Raw genomic sequence first — 21,418 nt, forward strand, 5'->3', positions numbered from 1 at the left:
TCTCACCACTGATAAATACCACCAAGTATCAAGCCAGAGCCAGATACATTCACACTTTTAAGTTTATATATTTCTGGGCTTATATTCACAGTGTCTCAGAGTAGAAGTCCTGATCTAGGATCAGTTTTGCCTTTTAGATCATAAGCAATAAGACAGGGGGGACCTACTCTGAGACGCTCTGTGAATACAGGCCCAGGATGTCTACCTATTAAGACGAGCATGGGGGGCAAATTTCACAACTGGGAAATTATGGAATATGTACATTTAAAAAAACGTCATGCTCCCACTTTAACTGAGAAATAAATTCCTATTAATTTAATATTACAAAAATGAAAAAGAATTACAAAAAAACAAGATATTATCGTAGCATTACATTCTACCTAATCACATACAACCTGCATTAACATTTGATTATAGATTTAATTGTGATGAGTAACTATGTATTTATCCACTCTATAATTTAATAGTTGACAACTTGCTATATAACTCTAAGCTAGTATAAGTACAAGAAAAAAAACTGATCTGAGTTGTGAAAAAAATAAACAAATAAAACGACACCGGTTTTGCATGATTCTTACCAGGCCTTGACTCTAGTGTTGACACAGAGAATCACAACCATGTCATGCACATTTGTCCAGGGGCATCCAGCAATAAGCACTTACCAGAGGATGGAGTCAGCAGAATCATGATTCTCTCTGCGTCAGTCTGCCCACAGCACAGCAGCTGGAAAACAGTGTACATTTAGAGACGGTTACCCAGAAACAGATTAAACCTTGTTCTGGACTGAAAAGCATACTTAATGAAAAGCTTAAAATAGAATTTTCAGTCCACAACTAGACGTGTGTCCAGGTAGCTGGCCCATCCACTTGCCTTATGCATGAGTTGGATTGACATTAAAAGTTGCTCTATTGGCAGGGCATGATGAAGAGCAGTTGGGCAAATTGAGACTGCTCTGAGGTTGCCCCATTTTTTAAACTGCAAGAATTCCAGTAGCCTAAAACTATTCTTTCTGGTTCCGGCCCATTGTTTAATTGAAAGACGGACAATCAGTATATTCAAATAATGTCAACTCAAAACATTACACGCAATTGTTATTTTTCTTTAACAGCATAATAGCACATTATCATGCGTTTCAGACCAATATTATACTGCCTTATTCATTGACTCACCATACAAGTTGGGTTACATACTGAAGGAAGGCCATCATACAGTATATACTGTGTCCAGGAATGCCTGACTGACTGCAAGTCAATGACTTTATTTTCATTAGGCCATCTATCAGTCTTAATGTCATTATCAACTTCATAACAAGTAACATAAAAATGACTGCTACAATAGCTAATGGCGCACATAAATCATGTCTTATTTAGAGCTTGAGGTTTTAAGCCTCATGTCTATTTGTCAATTATGGTATGCTACAAAACAATTAGCACTACTGGTTTAATCCTCTGCAGTTGATAATTGACCGAGCAATCTTCTAATCATTCTCGGAATGGACTCTGATAGGCATAAAATAACACGGTATGCCTGCAGTACCTCAATCAATCACCCATCAATATCTTGGAAGTTATGTAGCACACTATATGAGCGTTATCTAGTCTAGTCAAATACACTCACATATAAGATTGAAAATGACAAAGGAAAATCTATTTCAAAAGCAATAAATTCTAGTTCATTAACTACATGATAAATGTACTACAAGATCCTACACACTTAAAGTACTTCATTATTTAGCTACAATGCCATAGATTACAAGGCAGTCAGTGCTGCTTACCTATGCTATTGGTTGACCCTATTGGTTGAGCCAGTGGGTGTGCGCCATAGAGATGGATAGAGGTCTCATCTTTATTATGGTGTCTGACAGCCTCAATGTTGCTGCCCATGCCATCTCCATTTGTGGCTGTGGAGCCAACTTTTTCAGGATATTTAATTTTAGTTGAGTTTTGGCCACATGTGAGAGAAATGTGGTGGTGTTTGTCTTACAGTAGCCTAACTTTATACTATGCTATTATATTTCGTGTAAAATAAAAATGTTGTGGGTGAAGTGTTTCCATTACCCATTTAGGCAAATTGCGCATTAATAAAATTGGCGACAGCTTGTATGCCCTCCCAACCTATCCGTTTCATGTCTCAGGTAGCCCACATGGATAGAATGCAATAATTTACTAATATTTGACATTCTAATAATACTAATGCGCCAATGTATCGCCAGTCCGTGCCATGGTGAAACTTGCCAGCCAACCAGAAAAGCAAGGTGAAGCAATTCACACATTGTTGAAAGTCAGGACAATCCTTGTCCTGCAAATAAACTTTATTTTTATCGCTGAAAAATAGACTTTGCAAGCAGAAGACATTTAGAATTAAATGTCGAGTGGAGGTTTATTGTGACATCACGTGCCTCTTGTAACTTGTAAATTATTCGGCAATCCTCATGTATTAGAAAAACAGTTTCCATCATTTGTCGCAATGAATAAAATGTTCACAAAATAAATCCACTAAAATGGATAAAAATGTTTATCTTTAGAAAATGTATCCTACTGTCGCAGCCGGCTGCGACCGGGAGACCCATGGGGCGGCGCACAATTGGCCCAGCGTCGTCCGGGTTAGGGGAGGGTTTGGCCGGCAGGAATGTCCTTCTCCCATCACGCACTAGTGACTCCTGTGGCAGACTGGGCGCAGTGCATGCTGACATGGTTGCCAGGTGCACGGTGTTTCTACCGGCTGGCTTCCGGGTTAAGTGGGCATTGTGTCAAGAAGCGAAGGTTGAGAGCCGTGGTTGAGTTGTGTTTCGGAGGACGCACTGCTCTCGACCTTCGCCTCTCCTGAGTCTGTACGGGAGTTGCAGGGATGAGACAAGACTAAATACCAATTGGATACCACGAAATTGGGGAGAAAGCGGGATAAATTATTTTTATTTAAAAAAAAAAACCTATATCCATGACAATTTTTTGGGGGCAACATTGCTTTTGTCTAATAATCTTGAGTAGATGGAAACCTGTCTACTGGCTGATAGCTCCCAACCCATAGGAATCACCATCCAGTTGACTATAAAATTGCTGAAGTCCTCAATGGCAATGTCCATGCTAAAATGTGTTATATTCAAGTTGAGACCTCTACCCATCTCTATTGTGTGCGCACACTACGCAGTTTCTTCAGTACAATAGCCACGCGCAACTACATAAATTCCTTACTAACCTTACAAAAAAAATTGCAGTCAGAGTGCAGTATGGTGGAAATACTGCGTCCTACATACGTTTTTTTTTTTTTTTACTGCAGTAATTTTGCAGAAAAACTGCAATTACTGCGTCCAAAATATCACCGTCGACTGCAGTTACTGCACATTTACTAGTTTCCAAACTGCAATCTTTTTCGTAAGGGTTGCCCCTAAAATGTGTAAACTCGGGCGTTAAACGCATCATTCTCACAGTAGATGTATTTTTTAAAATATAATAATTTTCTAAATACAAAAACAAAATGGTTGCTGCAATTTATTTTATACATGGTGCGTCACACATTTAGGGGACAAAATCTACAATCCATTGCCTTTCTAAATAGAATTGACCGAAATGCTTATAATAATTATATATGGAAGTCAACAATTGATTTTCTGCGCACTATGTAAACTGATTTGAGGATAGTTTAAACTGTCTGACTTACCTGGAAGGACCTAAAGATGATGCTGAAATAGTGCAAATGATTGACACGGCTTCAATGGAACTAAGCAATCGTATTAAATGAATCTCTTCTGTAATAATTACTTCTTCATGTATACAAAGTGGTTGTTTATTGCATCCCAATAACGTTTCAGTGGTTCACCTGTAAAAACGCATCTCAGTCTGCTTCTCTGCGCGCCTGCTTTTAAAGTCCAACAGAAGAATCCGCTAGAATATTCCACCGGATGTGACGCACAAGAAACTGTCTCTCGTTTGTCTGGCTACTGTACTGTTCAAAATTATATTACGAGAATATTATAATTTTACTGATGAATTTAGTTATAACACAAGTGTAGTTGGTCATCTATTTTGTAAATGAACATTAACATATGTGACGCAGTCTATCATAATCAGTCGGAAGTCGCTATGGCAAATTTCCATATCGTTGTTGTCAACATTTAGATTTTTCGCAGATGGTTTGGTTTCATCTGGTTTTAACAAAACAATGTCTTTGCTTTCATCATCTGTATGTTTTAATGTCTAATTCAGAGTATAAATATATATATTTTTTATCTTATAAAGGTAGAATGAAACATAGCAACGGACCACTTTCGGTTCGGTGGACGCTAGCTTGTGCAGTGTGGCCAATTTAGCGACTTCGTCGCTATATTTAGTGAGTATTCAGACACATTTTCAAAAAAGCGACTAGCGATAAATCTAGCGACTTTTTCTGGTGTTATTGGAGACTCTGACGTGAAAGCACGTATCGTTCTTACTCTTCTCAACGAGCAGCAAGTGCTGCCGTGGTCTCCACCCCGGTCCCAAAGCACTCACGTATGTGTACGTGTAAACAGTGGCAGACAGCATTTTAAATATGGAGATGTGCATAAAGATAAGCATCCTCTGTTTATGGATACTTTCCCCTTAATGTATTTTTCATGTCAGCCAGACCAATCTTTTCAAAGACACAATCTCTAGTTCAGTAAAATAAGGAGTTTATTGCTTCACTACTTGTTTAGTTTTCACTTCTTGTTACCTGGTAAATAACCAACAGCCATTGATAACCACAAGGAGAATAAGGCGAGGAAACAGTCCATGGCAACCAGGCCCATCTTTTAATGAAAAAACATTTATTTAAATTTCTAGTTGAGTAAAATAATTTCTGTTCTGATTAGAAGATAATCCAGAAAATTGCAGTAAACACTTAGGCAGATAACCGCATGTTCTATTCTCAGTCTCCAATATAATCGCATAGTTTACATCTCCGTGTAAAAAGGCGTCCCATGGTCTACTTCGTCAACGAGCTCAATATATTCCAAACACTGGTGGTAAAATGATCCCAATAATTGAGTTATCCTAGTAAACGATGCATCCCTCTGGAACATTCTATTGCGAACTGTCTCGGACTCCTGATTGTTTCACTGTAGTCTACTGAAATATATTTTACTTATAAAGTCAAAGATGAAATTAATTGCAAACCACTGGTCTCAAATATATTAGCATAACTAGGCTACACAGGACCCATTGTAAAATGAGAGGCCGTTCCTAATTTTAAAACGTGCTCAAGTCCAACATGCCTTAGCTCTGCCGACTGGGGCGTGCTTTACGGAATGCTCTCTGAAATATGCGTTCGTATCGTCTTATTCCACCTGATCGAGTTATCTCACCATAGCGGCACTATCGTACCCGCACTATCAAAACCTACACCGAAATCGCTATTTGTTTTTGAATCAAGCTGCAATGGGCTATTTAATGGGATGATTTTCCTTTGTGCCCAATCAAAAATACTGTAGCATACCATCAGCGGTAAAAATAAATAAAAAATGTCTCTCTCGCTCTTCAGATCTGTCAAACCCCCATCATATAATGTTAGTCAGTCACACATTGTCCCTACTTTATTGGCCTACACTTTAACTAGTTTAGCTTTCTACTGCATCAATGGATTCCCATGAGAGATAAATAGTAATGTTGCGCTAGGACTGGTCTTCTTCTTCGGTGGGGTTTATTGGCGGTTGGTATCCAACGTTATTGTGCATTACCGCCACCAACTGTACTTGGAGTGTGGGCCAGAGACGGAGAAAGTAAATCCTACATGGGAGGCCCGTTACTTAAAAAAAAAAAATTAAATAATAATATTTCAGACTATATCTAATGGCGTTCTACTAAATATACTCTTTAAAATAATTGTCTGTATCCCCTTCTCCCCCATACTAGATCTCAGTCTCTCTCTTTCCCTCTGATACTGCCCACACTGTAGCAATACATGATCCACGATCAATAATCACACTTTCCTGTTGGATGCTTTCCTATCACATTTAAGGTCTTATTCAACTCGCTGTGTCCCACCCTTAATCGTGTAAAAATAGCCTCCTCTCTTCTGACCCTTCCTGTCGTCCTCCCCGACCCGACTTTCCTCGTACTTGAAATAAATGCCTGCCCTTAGTATCTCCTTTCCACTGCTCCTGTCATCTATGCACCATCACTGTCCATACCAGGCTTTTTGCCTCTGCTTTGCTCATTGAAAGTACAACTTCAACATCCCCACTACTAAGTGCTTGTTTAGTCAGTATATCAACTGCCTTCGTTACCCTCCACCCCCACATGGGCGAGGGCCCAAGTAAATCTTATCTGTATACTTATCTGTATACATCTGTCTAATCCTGCCATGGGTTTATAGCACCTCATAAAGCAGGTCTTGTCCACTACGTGAGCTAAAGGACTGGAGAGTCATTAACAGTGCACATGAATCAGAGCAAATAACTACTCTGTAGTGACTTCCTCCACCCACTGCAAGGCCAACAGTATGGCAATCAGCTCCGCCGTATATACAGCCAGATGATCTGTAATATGTTTCCTGACTGCCACCCCACATTCCTGCACTACAAATGCTGACCCAGTATGTCCTGTCCTTGGATCTTTTGAACCATCTGTGCAAATGGCCACAACATCCTGATACACAGTATCCAGAGGTCTCTTAAACAAATCAGATGGATCAACACCATCTCTATCTTTCTGTAGTCTGTCCAACACGTCTAGATCAACTACTGGAGGCGGGAGTAGCCATGGTGGATTTACAGGAATAGCTACCGTTGGAATAAACTTCCTTCCTCCATCTGCTTCGCCTGCGTATTACCCACCCACCCAAAGCTCGCGTTCTGTCTTCGCTCATGTTCCCAGCATGCCTGTAAAATCCTTTTCGAAGGATGACACACCCCATGTCCCTGTAGGTTCACTGAATCACTGAAGCTGGAGACTCATATCTCTCTCACTAGCTTTAAGCACCAGCTGTCACAGATCACTGCACCTGTACATAGCCAATCTGTAAATAGCCCTCCAACTACCTCATCACAATATTGTTATTTAAAAAAAATGTTTCGCTCCTTTGCACCCCAGTACCGCTACTTGCACACTCATCTTCTGCACATCTATCACCCCAACGTTTAATTTGCCATACTGTAATAATTTCGCCACTATGGCCTATTTATTGCCTCACCCCCCTTATCCTCCCTCATTTGCACACACTGTATATATACTTTCTCTATTGTATTATTGACTGTATGTTTATTTATTCCATGTGTAACTCTGTGTTGTTGTTTGTGTCGCACTGCTTTGCTTTATCTTGGCCAGGTCGCAGTTGTAAATGAGAACTTGTTCTCAACTAGCCTACCTGGTTAAATAAAGGTGAAATAAAAATAAAATAAATAAATAAAAAGGTTGACACAATAATTCATTGCCAGCTACTGTCTCCTAATCTCCACCTGTAGTGCAGACAATGGGGAGGTCCAAAACGCCCCACTACAAATTCTGAGTCCTTGCCTCTGTATGACATCTAGACTTTCCAATGAGGACTGGGCTGCCGAACCATACAGTATACTGCTATAGTCTATTATAGATCAGATTAATGCAACATACATGGTCCTCAATGAGGAACGTCCAGCCCCCCACTCCTTCCCTGTCAGACAGAGCATCACATTTAGTACCTTCTTACACTTTCCCACCACTCTCTCAATGTGTTCTGCCCAGGTCAATCTAGTGTCAAAGTACACCCCAAGGAACCTGAAGGACCCCACCCTCTCCAAGTTTCTCCCATATAACCTCAAGCGTACCTCATCTCCCACCTACCTCCAGGCAAAGAACACTGTCTGAGTTTTCTCTACAGAGAACCTGAATCCCCACAATAATGCCCACCGCTCTACCTCATCAATTGCTTCCTGTACCTTCCTGACTATGTATGACACATTTCTTCCCCTCTTCCATAAGGCCCCATCATCAGCAAATAATATCCGGCTGTACCTGAGAGTAAACATCGCTGATGATGATTGAGAACAACAGAAGACTAATCGCGCTCCCCTTTGGTGTACCGTTATCCACCAGGTAGCTGCATGATAGACTTCCCCACCCTCTCCTGGATAGACCTTCCAAACAGGAAATCCTTTATCCAGTTGTATATTCTTCCTCCTACCCCCCCATATTATCAAGCTTGATTAACAACCCCTCCTTCCACATCATATCATGCGCCTTCTCTTCATCAAAAAAGACAGCTACAACGGTCTCCTTGTTCACCTGAGCCTTCCTGACCTCTGCTTCTAAGCAGAGCACTGGGTCCATAGTTCCCCTACCCTTCCTGAACCCACTCTGATGTGGCGATACTAGCCCCCTGCTCTCCAGGAAGTAAGTTAGACTCTCCGCAATCATACGTTCCATAATCTTACATACATGTGATGGGTTTATAGCACCACAACAAGCTATTGGCCGATAGCATGTTGGCCTCGTTGGGTCCTTCCCTGGCTTCCGGATTGGTACCACTACTGCCTCCTTCCAACTGCCTGGTAGTTTCCCCTCCTCCCACACTGTTGTACAACACCGATACCTTATCCAGTGCCTCATCACTAAGATGGGCCAACATAACATAGCACACCTCATCTTTCCCAGGTGAAGTTAACCCAGCCTTACCTATTGCCCTTTCACCTCTGCCATGGTAAATGGTGCATTATTTACATCCTCCCTCCCATCCAGCACTCCAGGATGCTCCTCTCTCATTCTCGCTCTCTTCCTCTGCCCTTCCTCTGACAAATTTGCCAAGCTATGTAGTTGGACAAACGCTTTGGCCATTATCTCTGCCTTCTCATCTGTTACTGCCACATCTTTCCCACTCGTCAACACTGGATAATCCCACTCCTTTCTGACCCCACTCATCCTCTTAATCATCCCCTACACTTCTCCCACTGGTGTCGCCCTTCCAATGGTACCACAGAACCGACGCCACCATGACCTCTTTGCCTGATGGATAGTTCTCCTCACCAGGGCCTGGGCCTGCTTATACTGAATCAGATGTTGGAAGTTATGTGTCCTTGTCAGTACTCTAAATGCCCTGTTCTTACTCCTCACCATTTCCCCAGACTCCTCCGTCCACCATGGAACTGCTTTCCTCCTTCTCCTCCATGAACTCTTAGGTATAGCCTCAGTAGCTGCCCCCACTAACGCTATTCTCACCCAGTTATTCATACTATCCACATCCCCTCTCATATCCACCCGAGCCATTACCTGCTCACTCAGCTCCTGAAACGGATCCCACTTTGCCCTTCCAAAAACCCACCTTCCTACTCCATCCACTGACACCTCCTCCTCCCTCCGGCCTACTGTGCATACTATGGGGTAATGATCCCTCCTTACTGTCGACTCCTCCCATACCTCCCACTCACAGATTCCTGCCATCGCACTAGATACCAGAGTGAGGTCCAAGGCAGACTCTTTCCCTGTGGCTACATCAATCCTGGTCCCTCAGCCATCATTCAGGCACACCAGATCTTTCATTTGTAGTTCACAAGGGAAGTCCCCCCCCCTGCGAACCACTACAAATCCCTATATGATAAACTCCACAGTCAGTTTGAGCCATGTTTCCTGCACACAAATTACATCAGGCTTAGCTGGTATATCTACGATGAACTGCTTGAACTCCTGCCCATTAGCCAACAGGCTTCGAGCATTCTATTGTAGTATTACCACCATAACTAAGATCCAGTAATACATGACTCCACCCTCGGCTGATTGAGGTCATCTCAAACCTCTGCCCATGTCAACGCTGTCATACTCAGATGTCTCCCAGCAGCTTTCACTATTAGCTTCACGATTCCTCTCTGTTTTAGACTCTACTTTAGCTGTGCTATTGATAGCCCTTGCTATGAACGTCACCAGCTTTTTCTTATCTATGCATACCATATCGCCTACCACCTGCCCCGTAATCCCCGGTCTAGATGCTCCTAACCCTCTCTCCCTCGAACCTGTAACTCCCTGGACCTGGACCACCCTCACTGCCTCAGCATGACACCCTTCTCTCCACTCTCACTTGTTGCACCTCCACTGCCTGCTTCATAGCCTCACACCCACTATATGCCACACTATGAGCACCCCCACAGCTGCAGCACTTTGGTTGTACACCATCCCCACACTTCCCATTCGCATGCTCCCCTTCACACCTTACACCTCTCTTTTTCTCTTTACAGGCTGTTGCCACATGCCCAAACCTCTGGCAGTTATAACATCTTAAAGGCTTCGGTACATAAATCCTCACATAATAACTCATATATCCTATGGTTACTTTATTTGTCAGTACCCGGTCCTTGAAGTGTAACAGAATAGATGGGCTATCTACCCTAACTCCACCCCTTGTTGCTTGCAATCTTTGAACATCCACTAGAACACCTCTGAAATTGTTGCTTACCTCTTTACTGCTGGCACTCACAGGCCCTCCTGTTATCACCCCTTTAATCCACTGCTTCCCTGCTTGATCAGTCCAGCTGCTCCACACCACCTTACACTTCCCTATTTGCTTCACTCTGAGAGCTTTTTCCCTCTTCGCCATGTCCTCACAGAACACCAACAAGCTCCCATCTCTTAACACTTTAGCATTGACAACTTCCCCAATCAACTCTTTTATCACAGCAGTCAACCTTATCGAACTCATCTCCCAAACTCCCCCTTCCTCTCTAAACTTCAAAATCATTTTATGCTGCTCCTCACTTCCATGCTCCCCTCGCGACTTATCTTGCCCTTCCTCTGCACTTTCTACCTCCAGCGTTGGAAAGTATGTTGTTCTCCTCAAACTTAATTTTCTGCCTCCTCTCTGCCTCCATAGACCTCTCACTCCCCTTCAAATCTCTACTCCCTTTCTCTCCAGCTATCTTTGTCTCTTACCTACTCCCTCCTTTATTTGTACCACTATGCTCCATACTCGCTTCACTTTCGTCCTCCATCACTATCTCCTACCATCTCTGACCTAATCACAGCACATCTGTTCCGAACTGCCGCCACACCAAGTACAATTTGCTTGTTTGTTTATAGCCGCAGCTTTCAGCCTCTCTCACTTCTCTCCAAGCTCAGGGTCAGATACTTCAAGTCGTAGGAGCTGGTTCAGACGATCGGTCAACTTATTGGCGACTACTTTTTGACACCTGCAAGCATGGCGCTTGCAACGTCAGGGTTGTGGGTTTGATTCCCACAGGGAATCAATATGAAAATGTCTGCACTCACTACTGTATATCGCTCTGGACAAGAGCGTCTGTCAAAAGTAAATGAGGAGGCTCAAGTAGGCTGACTAGCAAATTAAAGCTGAGTGTGAGTGAATGTGTGGCATGTGAGAGGGAAGTGGGGGACGTGTAGCCCATGCAACCTAGCTAGTAACTTTGGGACTTGTGTGTGATGGTAAAGAGATTGGTTACAGAAATGCATGAAATGGCCATCAATAAAGTTAACACATACCTTTATATCAAACATGAACCATTTACAATACTAGTTTGTGTGTGTTCACACGTGCATTTCAATGAGTACAGGTTATTGAAAATGTATTGTCTCAGAGATTATGACGATGACTGAATGTTAAATAATTATATATTGTTTGTCTTATTTTTCAGATGAAAAACATTAGTGCTCATTGGCAAGATCCTTGTTTCCATGAACCTCGGTCAGCTCGAAAAGGGGAAAACAAAAAGAAAGGAAACAGAGGACATCATATTTCCTTGATAGACAGAACTGCAGAGGAACATTCAAGTTCCAACACGTAAGTTTTCTTTAGAGTAATACAACTTGTTGTTTTCTGTTATTATTGAGGATGCAACAGTATTAAACAGTTTGAGGTATTTTTTTATTCTTTATTTAACTAGGCAAGTCAGTTAAGAACAAATTCTTATTTACAACGACGGCCTACCGGGGAACAGTGGGCTAACTGCCTTGTTCAGGGGCAGAACAACATATTTGTACATTGTCAGCTCGGGGATTCGATCTAGCAACTTTTCGGTTACTGGCTTAACACTCTAACCACTAGCCTACCTGCCGCACCCAGGTATTTACCCTCTACAGGGATCGGTATCCCCCGTGGGACGGTTGAGCTAACGTAGGCTAATATGATTAGCATGAGGTTTAAAGTAACAAAAACATTTCCCAGGACATAGACATATTTGATATGGGCAGAAAGCTTACATTTTTGTTAATCTAACTGCACTGTCCAATTTACACTAGCTACTACAGTGAAATAATACCATGCTATTGTTTGAGGAGAGTGCACAATTATGAACTTGAAAATGTATTAATAAACCAATTAGGCACAAATGGGAAGTCTTGATACAACATTTTGAACAGATATGCAATGGTTCATCAGTCTAAAACTTTGCACATACACAGTGGCCAAAATCTAAATTGCACCTGGGCTGGAATAATACATTATGGTCTTTCTCTTGCATTCCAAAGATGTTGGTACAAAAAAATGCATGTTCTTTTCTTTTTATTATCTTTTACCAGATCTAATGTGTTATTCTCCTACACTCCTACAACTTCAAAGTGTTTCCTTTCAAATGGCATCAAGAATATGCATATCCTTGCTTCAGGTCCTGAGCTACAGGCAGTTCGATTTGGGTATGTAATTTTAGGCCAAAATTGAAAAAAAGGGTTGGATCCTTAAGACGTAGTAGGCTGTATCATGAATAGAAATACAAGAGCTGAGAATACATTGTGCCTTTCAGCACATATTAAGGGCTTTTTAAATAATGTATTTTTTTTGTTTCAGAATTTCTACAGATAAGCTGACTGCAGTGATAAAGTTCTACAAGGAACATGGTGTGGCTCCAAGGAAGAAAAGGTGTGGTGGTCGTTTTGCTAGCAAACGGGTGCTGTCCTGCAAGGACTTTCAGCGAATCGTCCACTATGTCAACAACTTCGCCGATGTCCACGCAATGCCGCTGCCTGGACAGATCCCTGTATTTAAAAGGGCAGACATCCGGTTGCTACCGGCATTTGAGACCAAGTCCTCCGTGTGGCGGAAGTACAAAACGTTGATGCGTGATCATGGTGAGTGTTTTCTTAAATCGTGATACTTATAGTTTGTCAGCTCAAGCCAGTGGACCAGCGGCAAAGACTCTAACCAAACCCCACACAAATTGGATCCTAAGAGGCTCTGTCCTCACTGGTGATGAGTGTGGGGTCATATTTTCTTTCATGTTTCTCATTGGAGTATCACCTTAGATAGACCAGAACTTACTCTGACCCCCTCAATCCCCTTCCCTGATTTAGCTCTTTTCAGATGTAATTTACTCTGTGCCTATACACTTTCTCTGTGAATTGTAAGAGATGTTATTTAATGTGGTAATTTATTCATTATTTATCCTCCCATGCCTTATTTTCAAATGTAATCTGACACAGAAAAAATAAGGGCCACAACCATGGTATGTGAGAGGACTACATGGGATGTGCACACGTTTGTGTGCATGTGTATGCAGTGGTGTAAAGTACTTAAGTAAAAATACTTTAAAGTACTACTTAAGTAGTTTTTTAGGGTATGTATACTTGACAATTTTTACTTCACTACATTCCTAATGAAAATAATGTGCTTTTTACTCCATACATTTTCCCTGACACTCAAAAGTACTAGTTACATTTTGAATGCTTAGCAGGACAGGAAAAGGGTCCAATTCACGTACTTATCAAGAGAACAACCCTGGTCATCCTTACTGCCTCTGATCTGGCAGACTCACTAAAAACAAATGCTTTGCTTGTAAATTATGTCTGATTGTTGAAGTGTGCCCCTGGCTACCCGTAAATTAAAAGAACAAGAACATCGTGCTGTCTGGTTTGCTTAATATAAGGAATTTTAAATGATTTATACTTTTACTTTTGATACTTAAGTATATTTCAGTGATTACATTTACTTTTGATACTTAAGTATATTTAAAACCAAATAATTGTAGACTTTTACTCAAGTCTTATTTTACTGGGTGACTTTCACTTTTAAGGTATCTTTATTTTTACTCAAGTATGACAATTGGGTACTTTTTCCACCACTGTGCGTATGTGCACAAGTATGCATGTACACATGCGCCAAAAACAAGTGCACACCACATGTAGTCCTTGCACATATCATGGCTTGAACATGTGCAGTGTGAGAGTGTTTCTGTCATATGTACACTGAGTGTACAAAACATTAAGAACACCTTCCTAATATTGAGTTGCATTGCATTCAACCTGTGAATGGTACACACACACAATCCATTCCTCAATTGTCTCAAGGCTTAAAAATCCTTCTTTAACCTGTCTTTCCCTTCATCTACACTGATTGAAGTGGATTTATTAACAAGTGACATCAATAAGGGGTCACAGCTTTCACCTGTATTCACCTAGTCAGTCTATGCCATGGAAAGAGCAGTTCTTAATGTTTTGTCCACTCAGTGTATATTTCCACACTATGAGGTTGGAATACTGTGAAATTGTGAAAATTATGATAATGCCCTTTTAGTGTAAAAGCTGTTTGAAAAGACAGACTGAAATTTCGACCTCTTTCTGGTGGGATGGAGTTCGTTAATAGACCAATAAGAAAGAGAGTTTGAAACCTCTCTGCCAATAACAGCACATTTTCAGTTTCCCTCTCTCCACTCAGACCAATTCCAGACAGTCCTAGGAAAATATTTGCTTGAGAAAGTGCTCTTTGCTAAGAAGCTATTTATTTTTGCAATTTTAATTGATCACAATAAGATACTTAACTGTTAGCCAGAAATGATTTGATATTGAGATAAATGGCTATATAGGACCTTTAATGCGTGGATGTGACTGTATCTGTACAGGTTTGCTACAAAAGACTAACTTTCTTTTGAATTGTAGCTGCACATTGTGTAACAAACAGAACATTAATAACTGTAAGTGAATATACTCAGGTGTGAATAGAGTGGGTACAGATTAAGACACAATAGTACCAGTAAAAATATATATTGGATACTGGCCAATACTGACTATTACACCTGAAATCAGGTCATAGGGATACAATACTCCTCAGTGTAGTTTATTATCGTGTTGGGTATCGAGTGAAGATTGACGATGTCATAAAATACTAGATGCAAAAGATATGGTACCTGCTCTTACCGGTAAAGTTTCCAATCAGTCCTATGAATAAACATTGAAAGCCACGGTCGATCAACACCAGTGACTCGGTGTATACTTAAATAAGAGTTTTTGATTGCAGTTAAATTATATTTATTACTCACAATAAGATTGCCCAGTTACCACACAGATTCCAAGGTTGATGAATGGTAAAAAGTAAAATAGTCCCAAAGAACCTTTTTATTCAGGCTACACACCTGTCCTGTTGTTCCTGACGCCATCTTTTCTCATATGCCACTCTACAGGCAAACCCACAATAGGCCACTAGGTGTCAAAACAATAAGGGAGTTTTAATTACCATGTCTATACAATTTCAATACATTTCGATTAAAATAACAAATCAGTCAAATATCTTTAAATACATTTTTGTTCCACATACAAAATGGCTCTAACACTACTATTTGACTTAATGCAAGAACTTCTATTCTGTATGAAATATTTTTACATGTTTGTCTTTGGCTTGTGTTTAATGGGAAACCTATATTTGTTGGGATAATTCCCTATCCACGCTTGCAATGTAACATTAATGTAATGCAGGTGAGCAAAGCAGAAAAGAAATTAAGTAAAATAGCATTTTAAAATGCTATCATTGTGACTTATTACAGTATATAAACATTTAGCCTGCCTTATCTAATCTGATACTCATCATATACATTAAGAGATTATGCCTTTGATGATATCCATGTCAGAAACCAGATTTTGGTGTAACTTCCATGGACTTTGTCAATAGGCCTGGCAATACAGAAATAATCCTCACTTTCTCAGGTCTCTCCTGTGTCAAGGGCTGGCCCATACAGATGAAAAGCAAATAAAAAGGCGATTTAATTGTTTATAAAAAATGTATTTACCCAGGCAAGTCAGTTAAGAACAAATTCTTATTGACAATGATGGCCTACTCCGGCCAAAACCGGACGACGCTGGGCCAATTGTGCGCCACCCTATGGGACTCCCAATCACTGCCAGATGTGATACAGCCTGGATCTAAGGGTAATGATCGTATAATTTCCAGAATGTCCTAGGACTGGAGCACACGATAACTATAAGTGAATTATTAAAGAGGAATATATGGGAAATAAACAACCGCAAATACTGTATGGCTGCAACTGTCTACAGCTTCAAAATAAGTATTTAACAACAATAATATGACTGAGAAAAAATACAACTACTTAAAAAATAACGACTGGCAAAAGAACACAACTAGGTAAAAAAATGCTATGACTGGCAAAAGAATACAACTCACAAGATTATAAATAGCGCATGAATGTTGTTTTAATAAAGAAACACTTGGGAAGGGAAAGAGTCCTTCCTTCCAACACTGGAAATGGTACAGTTAGAAACACGAGCATTATCACCCAATGGACAATAACATTGTGTAGTACACTTCCATTCACTAGAATGTTGTGACACTCATCTTCAACATTTGCCTTTAATCTAAAAATGAAACAGACAATGTTAACCATTTCAAAAAAGGTTAAATAATATCTTCAATGATGAAAGCGCCCATATTTACTTCATAAATAATCAGTACATCATTCATACCCAGGTATATCTTATGATTAAGACCACACATATAGGGCTTTCAATGTATTCATGATTTGTGATTTGTGTGACAGTTTCTCATGTGTTTATTCTGTGTTTTGGCCACAACTCCGCAATTAACACACTAACATTTCCCAATGAGTAATGCTACCTCATTCAAAGAATGTAACATACAGTAGCTGAGCCTAATCCTCAATTTTGTAATATAATCTGATAGCCCAATCCAGAGCCATACTGTATATACAGTTGAAGTCGGAAGTTTACATACACCTTAGCCAAATACATTTAAACTCAGTTTTTCACAATTCCTGACATTTAATCCTAGTAAAAATTCCCTGTCTTAGGTCAGTTAGGATCACCACTTTATTTTAAGAATGTGAAATGTCAGAATAATAGTAGAGAGAATGATTCATTTCAGCTTTTATTTCTTTCATCACATTCCCAGTGGGTAGAAGGTTTACATACACTCAATTAGTATTTGGTAGCATTGCCTTTAAATTGTTTAACTTCAAATGTTTCGGGTAGCCTTCGACAAGCTTCCCACAATAAATTGGGTGAATGTTGGCCCATTCCTCTTGACAGAGCTGGTGTAACTGAGTCAGGTTTGAAGGCCTCCTTGCTCGTACACGCTTTTTCAGTTCTGCCCACAAATTTTCTATAGGGTTGAGGTCAGGGCTTTGTGATGGCCACTCCAATACCTTGACTTTGTTGTCCTTAAGCCGTTTTGCCACAACTTTGGAAGTATGCTTGGGGTCATTGTCCATTTGGAAGACTCATTTGCGACCAAGCTTTAACTTCCTGACTGATGTCTTGAGATGTTGCTTCAATATATCCACATAATTTCCCTTTCTCATGACGCCATCTATTTTGTGAAGTGCACCAGTCCCTCCTTCAGCAAAGCAACCCCACAACATGATGCTACCACCCCGTGCTTCGCGGTTGGGATGGTGTCTTCAGCTTGCAAGCCTCCCCTTTTCCCTCCAAACATAACGATGGTCATTATGGCCAAACAGTTATATTTTTGTTTCATCAGAGGACATTACTCCAAAAAGTACGATCTTTGTCCCCATATGCAGTTGCAAACCGTAGTCTGGCTTTTTTATGGCGGCTTTGGAGCAGTGGCTTCTTCCTTGCTGAGCGGCCTTTCAGGTTATGTCGATATAGGACTCGTTTTACTGTGGATATAGATACTTTTGTACCCGTTTCAACCAGGTTCCTCACAAGGTTGATTTGCACTTTTCGCACCAAAGTACGTTCATCTCTAGGAGACAGAATGCGTCTTCTTCCTGAGCGGTATGACGGCTGCGTGGTCTCATGGAGTTTATACTTGCATACTATTGTTTGTACAGATGAACGTGGTACCTTCAGGCATTTGGAAATTGCTCCCAAGGATGAACCAGACTTGTGGAGGTCTACAATGTTTTTTTCTGAGGTCTTGGCTGATTTCTTTTCATTTTCCCATGATGTCAAGCAAAGAGGCACTGAGTTTGAAGGTAGGCCTTGAAATAGATCCACAGGTACACCTCCAATTGACTCAAATTATGTCAATTAGCCTATCAGAAGCTTCTAAAGCCATGACATAATTTTCTGGAATTTTCCAAGCTGTTTAAAGGTACAGTCAACTTAGTGTATATAAACTTCTGACCCACTGGAATTGTGATACAGTGAATTAATCTGTCTGTAAACAATTGTTGGAAAAATTACTTGTGTCATGCACAAAGTAGATGTCCTAATCGACTTGCCAAAACTATAGTTTGTTAAGAAATTTGTGGAGTGGTTGAAAAACGAGTTTTAATGACTCCAACCTAAGTGTATGTAAACTTCCGACTTCAACTGTAGATGTAGAGATACACAAAGTACACATCCATTTAGCTCTAGCACAAACCAGTTGACAACCCCTTCTCAGGCTGATGTTACTGTTGGTTACCACAGTTGTTGCAGACACTCCACTGAGACTGTATGGACTGAGGGGTCATGGTGGGAACGCCAGTGGGGCAAGACACTCATGGAGGAAAGGTATTAAAACCAAACATGAAGGGAACAGGGGGATGTGGGGAGGCAATACACAATAACCCAAGAAAATTATGCCAAGCTTTTCAGATTGCTCTACAACAGCTGAATCAAGCCTGAAATGAAGACAAAACATGTTTAAAGAAAGAAACAAATATAAATAAAAATGAAGCAACTTTAAGTTAACTGATGGTGCTCATTTTCAGAATATTAAATCAACATAATCTTAAGATTACAAAAAGTGAAAAGTTTGTGAACCTCGTGATGTGAATTTTGATGCCATATTTGTCACGAGGTAAACCAGTGTGGGCGAGCATGCTCATTGGAGCTACACAGGTCACAGCTACCGAGCACCCCACCAGGGAGGTCTCAACTGCTGCGTGTCTGTTAGTCTCCCTCCAATATGTCTACCCCAATAAAAATTATTTTGGCATGAATGTGCTTCCATACAGTGTTAGGTACAACAGCTAACAAAATGATGCAGCTGTTAAGAGTTCAATATCAGACTTGTTAGTTCTATAAGACCGTAACTAAGGCTAGTTGCTACTGAACCTGAAACTGACTGAGGAACATCTTGAGGCAGTTCTGTAGTGACCCTCCTGAGGATTTAGATGGCGAGACTCACATTCAGTACACACACATACAGTAACAGTTCACAGACACTTTCAGTACACATATACCGTTCAGACACAAACATCTAATAGGGGTTTAAAGAGAGGGTGGGGGGGGGAAGTACACATGTAGCCACTCACACACACCCAGACTAAACTGATATTTTACCTGACTGGCAGATAGTTGCCACATGACTGACTGCAGAAGTAAAATGACAAAATGTCTTACAATTCTCAGAACCACTCAATAAAAAAACGTCAAAATACAAATCGCCATTCATTCTTTAAAACACCTCGACGTCTTTTGAGATCTACTCAAACAAATAGGACGTTGGAGGAGACATTTAACCGATGAAGATTTCAGCTAATACTAAAATAAAACCTCAGATCTCATGCATATCTGGAGAACACCACAACCTCTGGAGAGGTGAAAGACAGTAGGCACGTGTAGCATGTGTTTTACACTGATATTCTTTCAAATGTAGAAACACATGTACCACATTATTATAAGGAGACAGACAAATAACCGCTAGTGGGCTGTATTTCCATGTCTAACTTAATAGCACCAAGTAAAAAAAAAAAACGTTTTACAGACACAAAAAAAGGCAACCATGCTAGGTGTGGGAAGGCAAGTGATTTCAGAAACAGATTAGAAACGATTTGGCAGAATAGAAAAGCACCAGTACTTCTAATAGCGTTCTGTCTGTTTTTAAAATCCTGTCTTCCCCTGAGATGTGTCTTGATGCTGCTTTGTGCCGTGACCTCCGTGACCCCTCTCCCAATAGTGTAACAAGTCTGTAAGGATGCTCACTGCTAAATTCCCCCTACAGAAGTGAAGAAAGAAGGTTTTAATGTCTGCAAGTATTAACACAACTAGACCCTATAAAAAAGCCCTGGACACAGTATTAGAACCCAAAATCAACTCTAGGACAAAGAAGAGCAGTTATGGTTAGTTCACATGTTGCCCCCACAAATATATAATATATATTTATATAAATAAAAATTCAGTGCTGTAAAAACATCTCCAACTCCATAGGATCTGATCCATTGTAGAAGGCCTATGGCATTTTACTCTTTCTCATGACTAAAAGCTACTGCTGGGAGTATGAAAACTGTACTGGATCTCCTGTGTCCTTCATTGAGAATACAACACTAAGGAAGTGAAGACTTGTTAGTATTTGTTCACTTTTTTTGGTTCAATGCAGAGAGCAAAATATAATTTTGTTGTGTAGCTTTGTTTTTGGTAGCAGCAAAGCACCATGTTTTTTTCAAACTGACTATGTATGTATGCATGCATGTATGTATGTATGTATGTGGGTAAGTCTCTCTGTGAGTCTGTATCTTGTCTCCATAGTCTCTGGGTGTGTGTGTGTGTGGGGGCTGCTATAGGTCTATGAGGAGCAGCGCCCAACGTTGATGCCATTCTCTGCGGCGGCCTGCAGCTCGATGGGTCTGGCTGGCTGCTCTCCCGGCCGGGCGTTCATCAGAGACAGGTTCCTCACACAGCCTGTGAGCCCCGAGGAGAACTTCCCTCCCGTCATTGCAGATATATCTGGGGCTCCCCCTGTAACAGACACATGCACACATACACAGCCTCAGTGCATGTCCTTAGAGAAGACATAATATCACCTCTTTTAGTCAGTCATTTCCTTCTAGATTTGGGACACTGTACTTTGGTACTCTTTAGACACTTTGGAAATGTGTACTTTGCCCTTTCCCAACAGGATATTTAAGGTACTGTATTTCTCTACTCTTTGGAGACTTTGAAATATAATACTTGAGATTTTCACAACAGGAAGGAGACGTACCCAGGTATACGTTGCCTTTGGTGTTCACCATGATGCTTTTGCCTTGTGATTGGCCTCGTTGAATGGCTGCTCCGTCTATCTGAATATATCCCTGTTTACCAGTTCTGATCACACACATACACAAAAACTTCCCTTATTCATATGATCAAGACACTTTGTCACAAAGCACAGATAGTCTATTCATTGAGAAAATACACCCCTACCAAAAATCGATTCAAAATAGATCCATCAGTGACATTAGAAATACACTGTGGAACAAGAGGTGAAAAATAAAAGGTAATCCCTCCAGGATTTTTTATGATATTTGCAGGCAAAAATGCTTGATTTTGCTGAAGCAATTCAGAATTTGCATGGCAACATTTGTTGTGAAAATGCGCTG

General features: G+C 40.7%; 2 protein-coding genes across 4 annotated transcripts in view; both read right to left on the bottom strand.

The window, feature by feature from the left end:
• Positions 1 to 15,200, bottom strand: part of LOC106567151 (transmembrane protein 269) — a 34,795-nt gene extending 19,595 nt beyond the window's left edge. The window contains exons 1-3 of one of the 3 annotated variants that reach the window (XM_014136135.2): positions 3,817 to 3,912; positions 3,658 to 3,679; positions 663 to 723 (exon numbers count right to left, since the gene is read on the bottom strand). In XM_014136135.2, coding sequence (XP_013991610.1) covers positions 663 to 723; positions 3,658 to 3,679; positions 3,817 to 3,830 — 97 coding nt within the window. In that variant the 5' untranslated portion in view covers positions 3,831 to 3,912. Of the gene's footprint in view, positions 1 to 662; positions 724 to 3,657; positions 3,680 to 3,816; positions 3,913 to 15,175 lie in introns of those variants that run through there. The other 2 variants (XM_045693253.1, XM_045693252.1) reach the window with 2 other exon arrangements.
• A 3,184-nt stretch (positions 15,201 to 18,384) lies between these two features.
• Positions 18,385 to 21,418, bottom strand: part of LOC106567148 (basement membrane-specific heparan sulfate proteoglycan core protein) — an 86,598-nt gene continuing 83,564 nt past the window's right edge. The window contains exons 81-82 of the mRNA XM_045692753.1: positions 21,040 to 21,143; positions 18,385 to 20,795 (exon numbers count right to left, since the gene is read on the bottom strand). Coding sequence (XP_045548709.1) covers positions 20,623 to 20,795; positions 21,040 to 21,143 — 277 coding nt within the window. The 3' untranslated portion in view covers positions 18,385 to 20,622. The remainder of the gene's footprint in view (positions 20,796 to 21,039; positions 21,144 to 21,418) is intronic.

The sequence above is a fragment of the Salmo salar genome, chromosome ssa13 (genome assembly GCF_905237065.1).
Source record: "Salmo salar chromosome ssa13, Ssal_v3.1, whole genome shotgun sequence".
Taxonomy (NCBI): domain Eukaryota; kingdom Metazoa; phylum Chordata; class Actinopteri; order Salmoniformes; family Salmonidae; genus Salmo; species Salmo salar.